The sequence below is a fragment of the Phascolarctos cinereus genome, unplaced genomic scaffold, assembly GCF_003287225.1.
Source record: "Phascolarctos cinereus isolate Bilbo 61053 unplaced genomic scaffold, phaCin_HiC Scaffold_1;HRSCAF=81, whole genome shotgun sequence".
NCBI lineage: Eukaryota > Metazoa > Chordata > Mammalia > Diprotodontia > Phascolarctidae > Phascolarctos > Phascolarctos cinereus.
Genome location: NW_027555514.1, coordinates 94939214 through 94959507, shown reverse-complemented (window position 1 = coordinate 94959507; position 20294 = coordinate 94939214). Strand labels below are relative to the sequence as shown.

The following is a 20294-nucleotide window of genomic DNA, read 5'->3' as shown; positions in this document are numbered from 1 at the left end:
CTGAACAGGCATCTTTTCAAAAAATCAACATTCTTGGATTGTTCTAATTCAATGCAAATGAAGAGCTCCCAAGATGGAATTTTTGTTGTTGTTGTTGTTGTTGTTGTTGTTTTATTTTAGCCACCAGAGGGCACTGGAGAAGATCAAGATTCAAAATACTCTTACATTGACCTTTTTTTTTTTACACAAATACTGTTTTAATAAAAAAGAAAATGTCAGCTATATAAATTAAATGACTGGCAAAGGACCTTAGCAGTCCCTGACAAAGTAGGTGCTTAATAAACGTGTACTGATTGAGTGAATGATACTTCTTTTATGCAATCTTTAATTGAGCTTTTCTTTATTAATTTGTTCATAGAGAGAAGGAAGAACTCTGGTGTTTTTATTCCCTGTCATCATGCAGATACCCTGGGATATTCCCCAAAAATTGTTACTGTAAATTACAAATTTTCATTATTATAATAAATCTGGATTTTTATGTAATGATCTAAATCCCTATGTATTCTATAGAAATATTTTTGTTATAGTAATAATGTTAGGATGAAATACATTTGTTAATAATTTAAAAGTTTTAGATCTACTAGGTCTTATCATTTGGCTTATTAGTACACTCTCCAATGTACAAGCCATGTACCCTGAGCTCCTTTGGGCTTTGTTAGCCTCCTTGTAGCTAACTACTGTGGAGCCTTCTTTTCACCTTGTGGCTGAACCCTGCTATAAATGTTGTCAACCTTACTTAGAAAGTGAAATCCTTGAGAGCACAGGGATGATCTGGCTTTTCTGTTTGCATTTCCAGGACCTGACACAATGCCTAGCACTCAGCAGGCTCATAATTAATATTTTTTTTCTTTCACTTATCCATTTATTCATTCAAGCAATTAAAAAAGCCACATCTTAGATCCCTTCATGGAAAAGAAAAATTCTGGAATATTTAGGCTTTAAAAAATTTGTACATCTATATAGTTGGCCTATAGTATATTCTTAACATAAACTTTTTATCCATAAAAATATTAAGGCATTCAACCTTTTGTTGAAAAAAGATGATATATGATTATTATTCTGTTCTTTTAAACATATTGAACAACAAAACTTAAAATGTTTAACATTACAATTTGCCTTCCAGATTTTAGATCTGTGAGAAGAGTTACAACAATCACTTTTCATTTTAGACTCATCCATTAGCATTTTGAGCCCTAACAATATATGTGCATATTATATGGAAGTTAAATCTAAAAAGTGTCATGAAAAAAATGTCTTCCTTTAAACCAATACTATATTAAAGCATAAAGCTGCTGTTAAAAGAAAATACCTTACCTGAGTGAGATAATACATAACCCAGATTAGTTGATAATTTTAGATAGCTGCCTGCAGAGAGCAGAGTTTCTAGGCACAGAGAGCTAAATTGGGATGGTTGTAGGAAGTTAGGAAAAGTCAGAAGCCTAACTTCTCCCCTCCTCCTCATACTTTGAAAAGACAGGCTCAGGTGTATATGAGGGGAAGAAGATAGTATCAGGCAATAGTTACCAGGAAAAGATGGCAACTTGAAAAGAAAAAGTGATAGGAATGGGAGACATTTTCTTTATCACCCACCCTTATGGTATCACAAGGGCTAGCTCATTCATATTGACTAGCATAATCCATCTTTCTAAGAGTTTCAGTTTGTAGAAGAGGAACTGTCATCTATATTAATACTCAAGTGTAAAAATGTATAAAAAAATTCATAAAATCATAGCCCCAGAGCAGGGCCTTGTAGACAACATAATCTAACTGCTCTATTATACAAAAGAAGTTACCTAAGTGATACACATTAAATATGGGGTTTGAACTCAGGCCCTCTGGCTCCAGAGACAGTACTCTCTCTACTGCATCATACTACCTTATCTGAGAGAAGAGTCCTGGATCCCTAACCATGAAATTGCTGTGATGGTTAATTAGCATCTAATACCTGCAGCCTCAAGACCACATGTGGCCCTCTAGGTTCTCAAGTGCGGCCCTTTGACTAAATCCAAACTTCACAGATCAAATCCCCTTAATAAAAGGATTTATTCTGTAAAACTTGGACTCAGTCAAAAGGCTGCACCCAAGGACCTAGAAGGCCACATATGGCCTCAAGGTCACAAGTTCCCCACCTCCGGAATATTGGGCAAATCTTCTCTGATTAATAAGTGATTCAACTTGAACAGCTCTAATGCCCACATCAGCCCTGAGATTATATGGTTTGAAGGAAAGAAGGAGACTATGGTTATAATTAGGAAAGCTACCTGTTGGCTTTTGAATACAGCCTGTCACAACATGGCAGAACTCAGTATTTCTTTCTTCCATTTCACAGGTTTTCTTACACAGATGAATACCTCAGATCACTCTGTACTTCAGGCTTCATTCCAAGGGTGTATGCAGCTTATCCAAGTGGATGATCAGCTGGTCAATTTACATGAAATAGAACAAAGAAAGCCTGGTAGCTTCGCTAATGTCAGTATTGACATGTGTGCCATTATAGACAGGTAAGTGATTATTTTTATTCACAGTTTGAGCTGTTTAAACATGCCAACTTCTTTTTTACAAGTGAGATACAATATGTGAAATGTCACAAAAGCTGTTAAGCTGTTGTTAAATAAGAATAGTGGTTTAGTGAATACAGTAATAACTTTAACTTATTCTATAGAATTTGTAACCAAATGAATGAAATTTTATTTTATGTCAATACACCAATTATTTTATACCAACATTCACTAACACATAGAGCTTATAAGATGTTTTTTGTAACTCAGATTCCTATCAGAATCTGACAGTAGGTTTGAGGAATTGTCAAGGGTTTTTGTTTGTTTGTTTTGGTTTTGGTTCCCCCCACTCCAGCAAATTTTAGTTTTCATAAAAGAGAAATGAGCAGCACCTTACCTCCCACAATTCTTTTCCTCTTGGTACTAGCAAGCAGTGATTACCCTTCAAAGACCTTATTTTTCCCATATCAATTATCATCTCTTCCTCAGCCTTAGCCTGTTGACATCTCTCCAGGGTCTGCAGGAAAGTGAAAGAAAACACAAACACATACACTCTCACAGACTCTTTCTGTCTCTTTCTGTCTGTCTGTCTCTCTCCCCTCTCTTCCCTATCCCCTCTCCCTCTCTCCCCTCTCTTTTTCACACACACACACACACACACACACACACACACACACACACACACGTAAATGATACCCTAGTTAGTATACAAAATATATATCCTAGTATACAAAATTGACTCAGCTTATGAGTCATATATCATCTAATAGGGTTCTTATCTGTGGAATGATGCAATTTTTTCATTGAATGGTGATGAGTTGTCTCCTTTATGTTTTTTTCAAAAATCATAATTATAAGATATCCTCACCCATAACATTTTGGTCCACAAAATAGGAATTTGCCTAACCATCACTAGAAACTAAAATGATATCCTTGCTTGATTTTCCAATCAGTTCTTAAAATATCCATTGGAAGTTTCATAGCCTCTAAGAGACCTTTTTTTTTAATTTCATATTTTAACCTTTTTAAATTTCATTTCATTTTTGACATGCTTATTTTGTTTTTCTCAACAAAAATGTGTCACTAACAGTTTTGTTTCACTTAGAAGTATATTTTTTATTCATTAAATGTGATATTTAGAAGTATCCTAAGGGGTCTATGACATCAGCTTGGTACTCTTTGCAATCTTGCAAGTTCACTCAACAGTGATTTCTTATCCTTTGGGGTTCTTATCCATGCTCTTCCATAAATCTTCCTCAGAGTATTGACTCAACATTCTGGAGATCTTTTTGTAAATGCCTTAGAATATTCCATAGTTACAACTGTAACACTCAGACTGTTGATGTTATGCATCACTTTTGCTAAGTGACCATCCTTCTTTCACGCATGTCATAGCTGATGTCTTTTATGCTACTGTGTGAGTCATTTTTAGTAATGTGCTTCAATTTACCTACACTCATCATGTATCTGTCCATTGTCCAACTGCAGTTTCAGTTTTAGAGGGATTATCATGTTCCCCTTTTTCCATCTATGTAGCATCACTGGGAGTCCTACAATCCCTGTGACTTCTCAGCCCCAAATCCCTAGCCACCAATCCCCATGTGATGAGTTATGGAAAGTAATCTCCTTGAATACAGGAGTGTTTGTCCTATGTATTTGTAACCCCAATGCTTGGTGCATAGCCTAGTCCATACGAAGCACTGAACAAATATCTTTTCATTGATTCATTCACTCACTCACTGGAAGAATACTAATTATCAAAAGATAGGTTTTGGCATGAGAGAGAGGTCTGGTACCATTAGAATTACTGAATGGCAATGTGCTCTAGCCTTTTCTCCTTGGCATTTTTGGACCCAAGTTACCCATCTAAATTGTCCTTTTTAAATAACATTATCTCATTTATATATGTCACGTAGTCTCATATGATCTTATAATATACATGTGAAGCAACTTATTGGAAAAGAGACTTTTAGACTGTTTTACCCACTTGTATTAAATGCTTTGAAAAGATAATTAGTGACACAGAAACCATTCTCTCTGTAGCTCTTTGAACATTTGAGTGTGAAGATTTGATTGACTGTAGAAGAATGTGCATTAAATGCCAGCTGTTTTATCCTTCTATTTTTACAAAAAGTATTCTATGTGTCCAATGTTCTCAAAGATTTCATAAAGTAAACATTTGGATTGTTAGGTATTGAAAACTTCTTGATCACCTTTTGGGGGTATTTAATATTAATTGAGTCTTCATCCTTTTGAGATCTTAATCTCTTTGACATAATGTGAAAACTAATTGTTGAGTATCATTCTAACTGGGTTGCTGCTTATACATTTTCTTTGTACACATTTTGTCATTTCCAGACTTATTTTCTGATTTTATTTCTTGACTCCCACTTCCACTTCCTTGTGTAAAGCATAGGCCACTCTGAAGGGTTAGATACCAAGTATGTTGGTTCTATTGTTTTGGGGGTTTGTTGGGGTTTTTTTGGCTAGGCAATGGTGTTAAGTGACTTACCTAGGGTCACACAGCTAATAAATGTTACGTGTCTGGGGCCAGATTTGAACTCAGGTCTTCCTAAATGCAGGGCTGGTGCTCTATTCACTGTGCCACCTAGCTGCCCCAATATGTTAGAACAGGGGTTCTTTTTTGTTTGTTTGTTTTGTTTTTGTTTTTGTTAGGCAATGGGGTTAAGTGACTTGCCCAGGGTCACACAGCTAATAAATGTTACGTGTCTGGGGCCAGATTTGAACTCAGGTCTTCCTAAATGCAGGGCTGGTGCTCTATCCACTGTGCCACCTAGCTGCCCCAATATGTTAGAACAGGGGTTCTTTTTTGTTTGTTTGTTTTGTTTTTGTTAGGCAATGGGGTTAAGTGACTTGCCCAGGGTCACACAGCTATTAAGTGTTATGTGGGTTCTATTGTTATTTATGGTGAGAATATACATAAAAATTTCAGTAAACTATCCTGGGATACATCTAGATTTTACCTAAAATATAAAACATGTACATGAAAGTATATGTGTATGATTGTATTCATTCATATACTCTTAATAAAATAATCTTTTCAAGTTTAAAAAAATTGACAAAATAGTTTCCCCAAATCCAGCATATTTCTTGGTTTATCACATTTTAAATATATGCAGGACATATGTGTGCACACTGATTATATTGGTTAGGATTTTCTCTGCATGTCCACATATGTCATGTCATTAATCGAACTGGGTTAGCAGTTAGAATATAAAATGGACAGCAAACAGTTTTGGCCAGAAAAATTTGTGTGTTGATTTTGCAAAACACACACAAAAAAATCCAACCTTGTATCTGGCATTACTTTTGCCAAAAAAAAAAACCCAGTCATAACCAGATAAACCAGGAGCTGAAAGATTAAAGTTATTTGTTCCCATACTAGCTAGCTTATCTGCATTTTATATTAGCAACCCATTCAAAAAGGTTTTCCTCCCTAGTAATACATATATTGTAAGCTGTAAAATTTTAGTGCCTGGTTCATTTTCCATTTCAGTGACTTTAGTGGTAGGACAAATTCTGCCAATGCTGCTAAATTTAATTCACTCAATTTTTGTGAACTGTATAGATTTGACAGTGTTTCACTATATGAAGTTTTGCATGTATTATATTTCTATCATTTGCTAATAAAAAATTAAAATATTAAGGTACTAATTTTAATATATAACATTTAATTTTAAAATGTATATTATATAGAATCTCATTCTAAACACATATATAGATATTTACATAAAGATTAAACAGGCTGAGAAGTATGCAGGAGTAAAGAACATTGAACAAATATATAAATCATGGTTCTACTTGCACTTCTATTGCCAAGGTTAATCATTTCTTAATTTTAATTAGCTGTTTTACTTTGAATAAAGCCACCAAGGTCTATAAGGAAATGATAATGCATTTAAATTTTTATATTACTGGTAGGGGATTCTAATCAGTAGGAAAATGGATTAATTTCATATTAATATTTATTGACATTCAAAAGGTGAACCACTAAAAAAAAACAAGCAAAGAAATTAGTGTCACTATATTTTCTGGAGTTGAACCTAAATAAATTTAAATATTTCACAAAGATTGACTTTAGTTGTTTAAATTGAATTAAAGAACTATTCCATCTTGGGGCCACAGGAGGAAGTATATAGATGATCTCATTTAAAAAGAATGGATCTACATTAGTTGTTGAACATGATGAAACACTGGAGAAAAAAGTAATTTCTTTCTTCTGATAAATGAAATGCTACTCAATTCATGTCATGTAGATAAACAGCCTGGTAGAACTTGAGTGTAATAGGAATGCAATGAAACACAATACATTTACAGGACGTTACATGCAAAGCACATCAAAGGATCTTAAGAGGGCTTAGTGCTTTGGAAGATATTTACTTGTGCCTGAGTGTAAACATACACAGTGCACAGTCTCATAACTTCTGAGCTTTATAGACTTTCCTACCCATAAGACAGTGAAAGTAATGGTATAAAGGAAACTTCGCTCTTCCCCAGCCCCTACACCTCCAACTTCAAGTATCCTTTTATTCAAATGTAAGCAGTATAGGATGTAGAAAGACTAAAGAATCAGATGTTGGAAGAAACCTGATTTTAAATCCTACTTTTGATATTGATTATCTGTGAGACCATTGGCAAGTCATTTAATGTCTCTGAGGAAAGTGGAGGAAACCAGTTGAAGCAGAACTGACTCTACAATTAGAGGAAATGAGTTCCCATTTGTTTATCTCTGTGATCTGGATGAGACAAAAACTCTCTTAACCTCAATTTCCTCATCTATAAAATGAGAAAGTTTGACTAGATACCTTCCAACTTGATCTGTAGTGTCATGATGTTTTCCTCATCTGTAAAATGGGAATCATGATGTGTTTCAGATGGTTATTTTGAGGATAAAATGGATTTCAATGGAGTTGTAACATATGTGCATTTAACTTATGAAAGAAGAAAAAATAATTTAAATAGAACTAATAGTTTTTTCAGCCTCTCTACACAATGAACACAAGTCCTGAAGGGTCAGCAGTGAAAAATAATATACTGTTATCTCAGTTTTAGTTATACTGTGAACACCTCTTTTTTTATTAATTTATTTTGATTTATCAACAATCACTTCCATATGCTTTTGAGTTTAAAATTATTCTCCCTTCCCCTCCCCCTCCTCACAATCTGATATAGGCTATACATATATATTCCTGTTAAACATATTTTAACATTAGTGATGTTGTAGGTAAGAATTAGAACCAATAGGAGGAACCACCAGAAAGAGTAAACAAAACTCAACAGAATAGGAAAAAATAGCAAATAGTATGCTTCAATCTGTATTCAAATTCCATAGTTCTTTCTTTAGATGTGGATAGCATTTTCCATCACGAGGCCTCTGGAGATGTCCTAGATCCTCGTATTGCTGGGAAGGGTTAAATTTACCAATAATAGTCATCACACAATGTGGCTGTTATTGTGTACATCGTTCTCTTGGTTCTGCTCACTTCACTCAGCATCAGACCATATAAGTCTTTCCAGGTTTTTCTGAAGTCAGCCTGTTCATCATTTCTTATAGCACAATAGGATTCCATTACATTCATATGCCACAACTTGCTCAGCCATTCCCCAAATGATGGGCATCCTCTAAATTTCCAATTCTTTGTCACCACAAAAAGAGATGCTATGATTATTTTTGTACATGTGGGTCCTTTTCCCATTTGTATGATCTCTTTGGGATATAGCCCTAGAAGTGCTATTGCTGGCTCAAAGGGTATGCACATTTTGATAACCTTTTAGGCATCATTCCAAATTGCTCTCCAAAATGGTTGGATCATTTCACAACTCCACAAACAATGCATTAGTGTTCAAATTTTCCCACATCTAATTTACTTATTCAGTGCCATACCAATCAAACTACCAAGAAATTATTTTATTGAGTAAGAAAAAATAATAACAAAATTCATTTGGAATAACAAAAGGTCCAGAATATCAAGGGAACTAATGAAAAGAAATGCAGGGGAAGGTGGCCTAGCCATTCCAGATCTTAAATTGTATTATAAAGCAGCAATCATCAAACCTGCATGGTAGTGGTTAAGAAATAGAGTGGTGGATCAGTGGAATAGGTTAAATACGTAAGACACAGTAGTCAACGAGTATAGTAATCTATTATTTGATAAACCCAAGGACCCCAGCTTCTGGGATAAGAACCCACTCTTTGAAAAAAACTGCTGGGAAAACTGGAAAAGAGTATGGCAGAAACTAGACATTGATCAAAATCTCATGCCATATACCAAAATAAAGTCAAAATGGGTTCATGATTTAGATGATAACATAAGCAAACTGGGAGAGCAAGGAATAGTTTACATATCAGATCTATGGAGAACAGAACAATTCATGATCAAACAGGAGATAGAGAACATTATGAAAAGCAAAATGGATAACTTTGATTACAACAAATTGAAAAGGTTTTGCACAAACAAAGCCAATGCAACTAAGATTAGAAGGAAGGTAGAAAATTGGAAAAGACATTTTACAACCAGTGTCTCTGATAAGGGCCTCATTTGTAAAATATAGATAGAATTAAGTTAAATTTATAAATAATACAAGTCATTCCCCAATTGATAAATGGTCAAAGGATATGAACAGGCAGTTGTCAGATGAAGAAATTAAAGCCATCTATAGTCATATGAAAAAATGCTCTAAATCACCATTGATTAGAGAAATGCAAATCAAAACAACTCTAGGTACCACATCACACCTATCATATTGGTCAAGATGAACACCTTCTCTTGCTGTGTGATTTTTAGAATGTCTTCTTCAAAATACCCGTTTTATTCATTTTGTTTAGACTGGTAAACCTATTAGAAGACCTAACATAATTTGGTCTCTCTGCTGTTACTGGTCAACTAGAATTCCCTTGCCATGTTATTTTGGACTCTTCTCTGTCCTCTATCTCATGGTAAAACTGTTAGAGGAAAGAGTTCTGTGGTGATGTTCTCACCCTCTAATATAATCATGCTTATGTCTGAAACCATTAAAAGAGTGTTTCCCCCAATCACCTATCTATGTGTATCTGTATGTAGGTTACATATACATATACATACTATATATATATACACACACATATATACTATTGCCTCTTTGCCTAGCATAATAGGTATAAATTTCCTCCTTCCCTCCACTCTTATATTCCTTAGGTTTCTTCAAGGTTTGTCACCTTACAAAGTCTTTTCCTCAAATAATAGTGCTTTCTGTCTCCTCTTAAAAATTATCAAATATGTCAATATCTGTTCTTATTGTGACTCCTTCCTCTCCCCACCTCAAAAATAAATATTCCTTTGTGTCCCCAGTACCAGTCACAGGACTTTAAATCTAGTAACTGCTTAATAAATACTTATTGAATTAGATTGGTAGACACAAGAAAAGTCTACTTAAAGACACCAAAGATTTCATACCTATGATGAAGTAAGTTTGCAGTTTGCCACAGTAACCTCCCAATCTTTCTATGCAATTAGCACCTTCTTGGACTTTGAAAAAAGAATAGTGATTTTTAACCGACTTATTCTTGGATCACTTGACAATCTGAACTTCTGAGAAGGCTATCACTGTACCTGTCTTTAAAATATAAAGAGAACCATAGACTTTCACAAAGAAATTTATTGCTCCTTTTGTTAATAGCAAAATATCCTAGGAAATAGTGTTCAGGAAAGAAAAAAGGTAAATTAATCACTTTTAAAAGCCCCAAAAGTCCTGTTCCTCCTTGTGGCACATAAGGTTGTTTTCCTTGTACTAGGACAAAAGAAAAACTGTATTTGCTTGTGGGCTAGAATATCTTTGTGCTTTTACATTCAAATCCCAAGTAAAAGCAGAAAACTAAATAAATATTTTAAGATTAACAGAAGGGATAAAGATAAATAAAACAATACTACAAGTTGGGGGGTTTTTTAAGTAAGTTATTGATGAGTTTTTAATATTCTAACTTTTAGATTATCTGAAAAATTCAAAAATCAATTGTAGATAATAAAAGAAATTCCCATTTTCCCAACCAATAAGATTAATTATTTATAAGTTCAGCCTAATGAACACATACACACACACACACACACACACACACACACACACACACCACTTAATATGTTTTCCCATTTAAGGTTTTGTTGGGCCTCTGGGAAATATTGTTAAAATATTCATTGATCTGAGAGAGGGGAAACTAGATGACATGCACTTTTTCTTTCTTTATTTTAGAACCAATAAAGTTTCCACTTTTTTATACAATAGAAAAAAGTTGGTGAGTGGTGGGGAAGTTATGTCAATAGCAATGTCTACTTTAAAGTGCGTCATTATTAGATCTCTCAGTTCAGGCAATTTTACCTGCTCATTATTAAAATGATGAAACCAGAAAGAAATATTAAAGAATGGCAGATTTTTTGTTGTTTTGAAATGTGTGTGTCTTTATGAGTGATATTTTTTTAGTTTGCCTAGTATTTTGCTTTGTGACTAAATATTTGGGTGGCTTTCTTAGAAAATAAAGCGAAAGATGCCCAAAACAATATTTTGTCTCTTCCATTGATCTCTTCTTTGGTATTCCTCTGTTGTTCCTTCTCCTCTTCCTTTTCTCTTCCTCTTCTTCCTTCTTCCTTTTTCTTTCGACTGCTTCTCTTCCTCCTCCTTTGTGAAATTTAGCAGGCTCTTTTACTCTTTCATGGGATTGTATCAATATTATATGTGTTCCTTGAAGGCAATAACTATTAGATTATTGGGTTCTTGAGTGCAGGTTCTATGTTTTATCCATCTTTGAATCATCAGTGTCCACCATAGGGTTTTGTACATAATAGGCATGTATTGAATGTTGAATTGAACAGTCTGTGTCTTGATACATTTTTCTGAACTTTTACCAAACAATCATTATGGCATTAAGTAAGTATTAATTGATTATGACTATGAATTAATTGAAGAACTTCTTAGGCTCTGAATGTCAGTCTGTTTACCATATTATAGTTACTAGAGGAGATGAATGCAGATGGAAGGGGTGGGGAGAGAGGAATTGAGATATGGGCTTGGAATGCATTTTAATGAATGAATTAAGACTTCTGACAAGGATATTTATTCATTAATAAACAAATCCATGCAAATATCTCAGGATCTCCTGATGTTTACTTTGTAGAACCTTTTAAGTACCCCCATTAAAGGTGTGTATGGGATTAGCTATGTTTAACTTGAATAAGACACCTTTTTAGACAGTTATACCAGTAACTCTTTTGCTTCTATGGCACTGAATCAAAAATAATTCATCAACGCGGAAATTGTTTTCATGGACACACTTCAGTAAAGACCCCTATTGAGCCAATACATATGCTATCAAAGATGAATTATAGTTCCTATGAACTTCAGGCATTTGGATTGTCTATCTAGTAGTTAAAAAAAAGAAGAGTAACCGTTATCCATAATCAGAATGTATCCCAAAAAAGTTGTAGGTTTTTAAATCCTTGCTCTCAGTTTCTTCTACATTATTATTGTCATCTTCATCTTCATCATAATCAACCATTAACAATATACTTTTCATTAAGTCAATTAATCTTTACAAAGCTCTTATCATATGTGAGCTATGGGGAGGGTGGTGAAGGGGAAGAGGTATACATCATAGTTCCCACACTTAAGCAATTTATGATCTATTTAATTAAATAGAAGGCATACATTTAGGCTGCTAGGTGTCCACAGTGGATAGAGGTCTGGAACTGGAGTCCAGAAGACCTGAACCAAAGTTCAACATATCCTCAGATACTTACTAGCCTTGTAACCTTAGGCAAATCACCTACACTCTGTCTGTTTCAGTTTCCTTATCTGTAAAATTGGGATAATGATAGCAGGTATCTCCCAAGATGGTTTGAGGATAAAATGAGATAATATTTTAAAAGAATTTTATAAAACTAAAAGCCTATATAAGTGCTAGCTATTAAAAATAAATAAATAAACCAACAATTGATGACAATAAAAGATAGCATATGAAAAGTTTGTAAGATAAATGGTTTACAGATTAAGGTTTTTCCATGTTTAATGGAAGAAGAGGTTGCTGTGGACTGATGTTGTCTAAGAAAACTTCATAAAACAAGGTTTGGTATTGAGCTGAGATTTAAAGGAAGGAAACTACTTAGACAAACAGGTAAGAAAGAAAAAAAAAGAATTAGATATAAGGAAAAGTGGGCAGAATCACACAGTTTGGGTGGGACCACAGAGTATATGAAGCTATAGGAAAGGTCAGAACATGAAAGCCTTAAATGCCAAACTTAGTAATTTGTACTTTGTGGCCAATGAGAAACCTTTTAAGGTTCAGAAAGCTGATAATGAGTATTCCACTCTTAAACTTTGTCATCAGAAAACACTTATTTGAAGCCCAGATTCCATTTGCCCTAAACTTCCAAAAGACATTATTAGTGTACTTTATAGAGACATGTTCTGGTATTCTTCCAGAAAACTAACGACCACCATCAATAACAATGACAAACAACAATCAACAATAAAACACTATTCAGCTAGGAGTGAACTGATTTTCTTCTTGCTGTGGGGAACAGCTAGGTGACCTAGTGCATAGAGAACTGTGCTTTGATTCACTTCTGAGTTCAAATTCTGCCTGAGATACTTACTTGCTGTATGGTCCTGTACAAATCATTTAACCTGTGTTACGCTCAGTATCCTTATCTGTAAAATGTGGATAGTGATAGTAATAATACCTTCTTCATTGGGTTGTTCTGAGATTCAAATGAGATAATATTTAAAATGTTTTGTAAGCTTTAAAATGTTTTATAAATGCTATAAGTATGCAAATGTGTACAGTTCTCCCTGAAACTAATGAGAAAAATCAAGAAAATTAAACTAAATTATTTGCCTATGGGAAACAATCATTTAATCAAGATGAAACAATGTAAATTTTCCATAGTTTTATTTTTGTTCTCATTCTATAAATATACTATTACTATGCAATTCTTCCTCTTTTTTATTTTGAATACATCAAGAACTACATATCTTCTTCTAGGTTATACCAGACAATTTTTTTAAAATGTGATTGATAAATGGGACCTTATATTCTGAGTTGTGATGCATTTCACTGGGGAATTGAAAGAGACTGGTGTGGTATGGTTGAGGGGAGAAGGGAATAGAAACCATGAGTTGAACTGTAGTCTTGCCTCTGGTGCAAATGAACTGTGTGATCTTGGTCTAATCACTTAAATCTCTCTGGTTTTACTTTTTCCTCTTGAAAATAAGAAGGTTGGACCAATGATTTCTAAGGTTCTTCTAATCCTAAAATTGAATAATATTTTGTGATGTCAGTGGTAAGGAAAGTATCTGTGATAGCCTGTTGTATTCACAAGTAAGTTGATAAGTTGGTCATTTTTTCTCCCCTGTCCCAGTTTATTCATAAGATTGTTTCATATTGTTTGCTAAATGAGTTCATGTTAGTAAAACTTATAGACATAAAAGTATTTGAATAATACTGGTGGTGGAAGAGTAAAAAGTATTTCTTTCACACAGTTTACATCTAAAAAATAGTATAATTTTTTCCAGTGGGATACATGCACATTATTCAGCAATATGTTATTTTCTCTCATGACCCAGGCACTACTTCTTTGATAAATCCTAGAATTTTGGAGTCTCAAAGGCACCTTCAATTAATTACATTTTTTTAAAAAAGCTTTTTGTGAGATAGATTTCCAATTATAGATCTTTTTGATGCACAAAACAGGATCTGGCTCAGAATCTTAGCCTTGCTACTTTCTCCCTCTGTGAATGGTGATGAAGACCATGTTTTCACTGAGACCTTCCACCCCCATTTATGAGGTAGGGAACAGGAAGTACTTTGTAAATCTTGAAGCACTATACAAGCATGAGCTTTTGCTGAGATCAAGGGATTATATGAAACATTCCTATAATTATTTGAACAGCATATTTGAATAGCGTTTTTTCGTTATTTCATGGGTAATACAATTGGCCACTTTAGCATGAGGCACAGTAGCAAAGTGATTAGCATTGCTATTTCTTGTAGTTTGAGAAAGCTTCTAAGCCAGGCTGGCTTTGTGGTACTTGGTTTTGTGAATTTTATTAATGATTTGAAAAGCAACAATGGACTCCCATTTAAAAAATCTTTTGCAATATATGCCATTAAAAATTAAGTTTAATCTATTTTAATTGAAATAGGCAGATAGAATAATCATATCAGAAGTATTGACCTATAATAATCATTTATCAGTACAATAATTAATAAGACACAGAGTCTTACTACTTTTGCTTTACTCTATTCTAACACTCAGGTCTGTAAAATATCTAGATCAAGATATTGACTACCTATAGGGTATCAGTTAATTGCATGAGCCTAATTAAAGTGTTAAATGGCAGGAAGAACATTTGGCCAACTGTGCCTCCTCCTTGAAATGGGAAAATAGAAGATGTATTCTACAGAGAAGGCTGGATGTTTTATTTCTTTATGTCATCAGTCCTGTTTTGAATTGTATTCATACAAGTAAAAAAATAAAAGGAGTGACAGCTATACTGTTGAAGATATCCAATTGCTCTCTATGTTAACTAGGAACTAACCACAAGTTAGTCATCATGATGATGATGATGATGATGATGATGATGATGATGAGAGATTTATTAGTTCACAGATCACGAAATGAAATAAAACCAATGAAATACAGAAAGGGAAAGTGTAATGATTCAGGAGTTGTAAAAAGTGCTAGAATACTAGGAGAAGCTGATGATCTTGGAACTTTTCAGATTAGAATGATAAAGGCTCCAAAGATATGACATATCATATGTGTATATGTATACACACATATTATACTCACAGATTAAATATATGACATATACATTCACGTATGTGAACTATATGGTATATACACATGCATATGAAATATATGGTATATTTACACATATGTGAATATATAAATGCAAAAATCATGAAAGGTTAGGGATAAGAGCAAATGTGAATCAACAAATAATAAAATACTATGCTGCTATGAATATTTTTGTCGCATATGGGACCTTTCTTTCATTCCATGACCTCCTGAGGGTATATACTAACAGTAGTAGCATCAAAGTTCGTATACATTTTAATTACTAAAAAATTATTCTGCATTTAAGAATGAGAGAATTCACATTGTATCAGAGTATGTCTCTTCACAGTTCTTTCAACAGTGACTATTTCTGTCTTTTGCCATCTTTGGCAATTGCTGAATGTGAGCTATAATTGCAGAGCTGTTTTGATTTATGTTACTTTTATTATTAGTGACTTGGAGCAACCTTTTTATGGCTATTATTGATTGTGGAATGATTGTTGGTCTTATATATTTCTTAATTTCCAGTGTGTCCTGGATATTAGGCTCCTAGCAGAGCAATCTGATATAGAAGTATGTTTTCCCCCTGATTGACAGTTTCCCTTATCCTAACTGTATCAGTATTGTTTGTACAAAAATTTTCAATTTCATGTAATCAAAATTGTTTTTTAATCTTTTAAATCTCTCTGATTCTTTGATTAAAAATTCTCCTTCTACTTGTAGTTATCTCTTCTTCCTCTTTTCTGCTGTCTTTCTGGTATGACCTTTTATATTTAGGGTATTTATCCATTTTGATCATTGGTTTAAATATGGTGTACACTACAGTACAGTAATCTTTATATTTTTTTGTTTTTATTTATGAAGATCCCATTCATTTTAGAATTAGAGGAATAAATGTAAAGAGGTAGTGAGAAAGGGATTAAGAAATACAGCCATAGGATCCTGGCAGAGTAACCCCTTATTTACATACATAAAATTTTGGGAAAAATTAAAGGCTATACTTTGTGATAACTATAATCACAATAGTTCATGGTAGCATTGGTAGTATGGTACTTCACACTTTAAAAAATACCTTCAGAGGCTTCTAGGATTATAAATTTAGAACTAGAAAGGATCTTAGAGGCCACTAAGATTAGCCCTTCACTTTAAAGGTGAGGAAACTGAGGCACTGAGAAGTTAAATGACTTATCCAACAATCACACAAATGTCTAACCTTTGAATTTAGGTCTCTCTGGCTCCTAGTCCATTGCCCTGTTCATTATGCCTTCTTGCTTTTCAGTAGGCCTTTGAGGTTCATAATTAAATTATTTATTTTCTCTTTTTTAAAAGTGAAGAAACTATTTTAGTTTCACTACAATTACATTTATTTTAGTAAGTTTTCAATTACTTCTGGATTCCTGACTATATTTTGGCAATTAACAGTTGTCAGAAATAAATTTAATACTAATACAATAAATATAAATAGATCAAACTCAAATAAACAAAAGGACGGGGGGGGGAATCTGATCATTTATTTATATTTTTTTGTGAGCAATTGGAGCTAAGTGACTTGCCCAGGGTCACACAGCTAGTAAGTGTCAAGCGTGTGGTCTGAGACTGGATTTGAACTCAGGTCCTCCTGACTCCAGGCCCATGTTCTACCCATTGTACCACCTAGCTGCCCCAATCTCATCATTTTTAAGAGTATAAAGGAATCCAAAGACCGAAATGTTCAATAACCTCTGTTCTATAGAAACAGATTTGTCAGCTCCAGAATCTTCCTTATCAGTGCTATTTCAAAATTGTTGATTCAATCATTCATAATTCCTATATGCCTTTTTCTTTGTCCTTCCAGCATCTAGTTTGCTAGTACTAGTACCAGTAAGAACTAATTCACAGCCTATGAGAAAATTAAACATGCCTTAAGTTTGGGAGACCATTCTATACATGAAAAAAAAGTTTGCTTTGGATTTCATCAAATGATATATGTTATTTTTAATTCTTGCCCCTCTCTGCTTTTTTGTTCTTTCTATTTGTTATGTAATTGCTGTTATATTAACCCAAATCTGATGATGGGGAATTGAAAGAGGAGCCTGATTATTACTCCCTAAAAGCTATGCCAGAAATTTGTAAGATACAATGAATACTAATTAAAGTTCAAGGAGCCCTAGGCAGAAATAAAGATAAGCTGTTGGCTAAGTTATGCAAAAATGTATTCATCATTCTATATTAATTAAATCTGAAGAAGAGAGTTTTTTAAAGGGCAGTCTATGGAAAACTTGCATAGTAATATAATGCAATTATAGTGAAATCTTTATCATCAAGTGAACCACGGAAATAAAGGGCCCAATTAATTTTTAAAAATCTGATTAAATAAGGGTTGATTCATAGTGCTCCAGGTGGCCTCCTTCTTTTTCTTCTTTTCTTCCTTTTTTTTCATTTATTGCCACCAAAGGGAAATCACATGTAAATCACCATTGATTATCAAAGCTCTAGAAGGCAGAAATCAAACTCCTTCCTAATCCCTTGGGGGTGGTGAGAGAGAGAGAGAGTAAATAAAGACCCTATGACAATCAGAGCTAACTGCGATCTTCTTAACATAGCAGTTATGAGGTTGAATGACTCTATTAGGGGAAGAAGGAAAAGTTTGATTCTCAAGTAATATTTGGAAAAATGTTTTATTGCACAAAAAGACAGTAATTTATGAGCACTCCAAATATCAAAGACCTACCTTTGTCAATATGTATAAGTTTTTGTCTTGAGACACAGCATCCATCCTCATGGGAACTATTTGGTTCCTGATTCAGAACACTTTGGAAGTGGTTAACCTTGAAAAGCACCTTCCCTTTAGAAATTGAGATGTGAGAATAGTCACCTTGCCTCATTGGAAAAGCTCCAATTATTTAGTCAAAGCTATAAAATAAGATAATTATTTTTCAGGAACGAAACAGTTAATAGGAGAAATATTCTGATTTTGTTGAAGAGGTATTTTCTGAGTTCTAGTTAAAATGGCAGTCTGGTTCCAGTTAAATATAAGATCCTAGAGAAAGAGAGGAGTAGCACTGTCTTTGTATCCAGTCCCTTGCATAGTGAGTTTCCAACAATGAGTAGGCATATGATAAGTACTTATTTAATTGAATTGGGGATGTGAAATAGTCATTTTGTGTCATTGGTGTACTCCCTACTTACCTCCCTCTCCATGTACTCTCCCTCTCTCTTTTTTTACCCCAGCTCTTTCATTCTCTCCTCCTCCTACTCTTTAGTAATGAAAATACTAACACTTACAAAAAGCTTACTTAGAGCATTACAGAACACTTACACAGAACTTAGACTATTCCAGAGCAAGAATACCTTACATATATTATCTCACTTTATTCTCACAACAACCATGTGATGTACACGCTATTATTATCATTTTACAGATAAATAAACTGAGTCTGTAATAGGCTAAGTGATTTGCTCAGGTCATCTAGCTCTTAAGTATTTGAGAGGGTTGCAAACACTGGTTTTCCTAATGCCAAGACCACGTCTCTGTCCAGAGTTCTGAACTGCTTCTAGTAGCCTAAGCTGCATTGGTTGTTCAAAGCTGTCTACTATGTTACCTGCTATTGCCCTTCCATTGAAGAATCTGACATTGAAAAAAACAGATGTCAACCCTTTCATTACTAATCTAATCAATGTAAATGAACATCCATTGATAATTCCTCCTCACTTAAAAGTAATTGCTCCTCTAACTCTTCAGAACAAATCCCAGAGCCAGAGGGGATATAGTAGCCAGGCCAAGGTGGGGATCTGCCAGGATGAATGTGAGATAAAATAGTTGATCTTAAGAATGTGGCTCTGCATCAGAATTTAATGTTCTATATTGGCTGGAGGCTAGTAAGATTGACTTATTGAAATAATACACACCAAGGTATAATTCACCTATCTCCTCTTCTCTTTAATTTTCCCAGGTGTATTTGTTAATCAGTCAATCAATCAATCTATATATATATATATATATATATATATATACACACATATATACATATACATATACATATATATATTTAGTGCCAATACTTAATTATTGAATGACTGGGGAAGTACAAAAGTGGGTAGTCCTTGCCCTCTGGGAACTTACATTCTCTTCAGAGGATGCAACATACACACAGATAAGTAAAGGGAGAATTGATTTTTGAATAGGATTGGTTGTTTCATTGATATTGGCAATTTCATTGTTATAGATCTCTTTGGATGAGACAGATGGCAGCTGCCCTGCAACTTAATCTGTCAATGCTCCCAGGTAACTCTCTGAGATTATAGGTGACTTATCCAGTACATCTCAAGGCTGGAGCTGCACCCAGGTTTTCCTTGCTCTGGAGCCAGTTCTCTATTCACTATACTAGTCTGAATTGTGTGTGTGTGTGTGTGTGTGTGTGTGTGTGTGTATGTGAACATGTGTGTATGTAGTATATATAACACATATACTACACATGTATATATACATACAGCATATATATAGATATATATTACATGCATATGCACATATGTATAGCCTATGTGTATATCTATATGTATAATTGAATGCATATACTAATATATATACTCTGTGTGTGTGTGTGTGTGTGTGTGTGTGTGTGTGTGTGTGTATGTGTCTATGTGTGTGTGTGTCCACAGGTACTCATTGAGAGCAGGGACTGCCTTTTGCCTTCCTTTCTGTCACCAGAGTTCAGCACAATTCCTATTTCTTAGTAGGTGCATAATAAATGCTTATTCACTGGCTTATTGAAATATACATATATGTGGCGATAGGGAGAGGGATACTAATAATTAAAAGAATTAGGAAAAGCCTACCAAAGGGAAAGATAAGGAGGGTCATAAGGAAGACAAGAATTCCAAAAGGCAAAGGTAAAGAGGGAGAGCACTCTAGGTATGAAGAATAACCCCCTGCAAGTGTACAAAGTCAGGAGATATAATGTCCTGTACAGAGAACACCAAGTAGACCATA

General features: G+C 34.1%; 1 protein-coding gene across 1 annotated transcript in view; it reads left to right on the top strand.

Annotated features, from left to right (window-relative positions):
- CNTNAP2 (contactin associated protein 2) overlaps nucleotides 1–20294 on the top strand; it is a 1976042-nt gene that overhangs the window by 889761 nt on the left and 1065987 nt on the right. The window contains exon 9 of the mRNA XM_078153085.1: nucleotides 2330–2501. Coding sequence (XP_078009211.1) covers nucleotides 2330–2501 — 172 coding nt within the window. The remainder of the gene's footprint in view (nucleotides 1–2329; nucleotides 2502–20294) is intronic.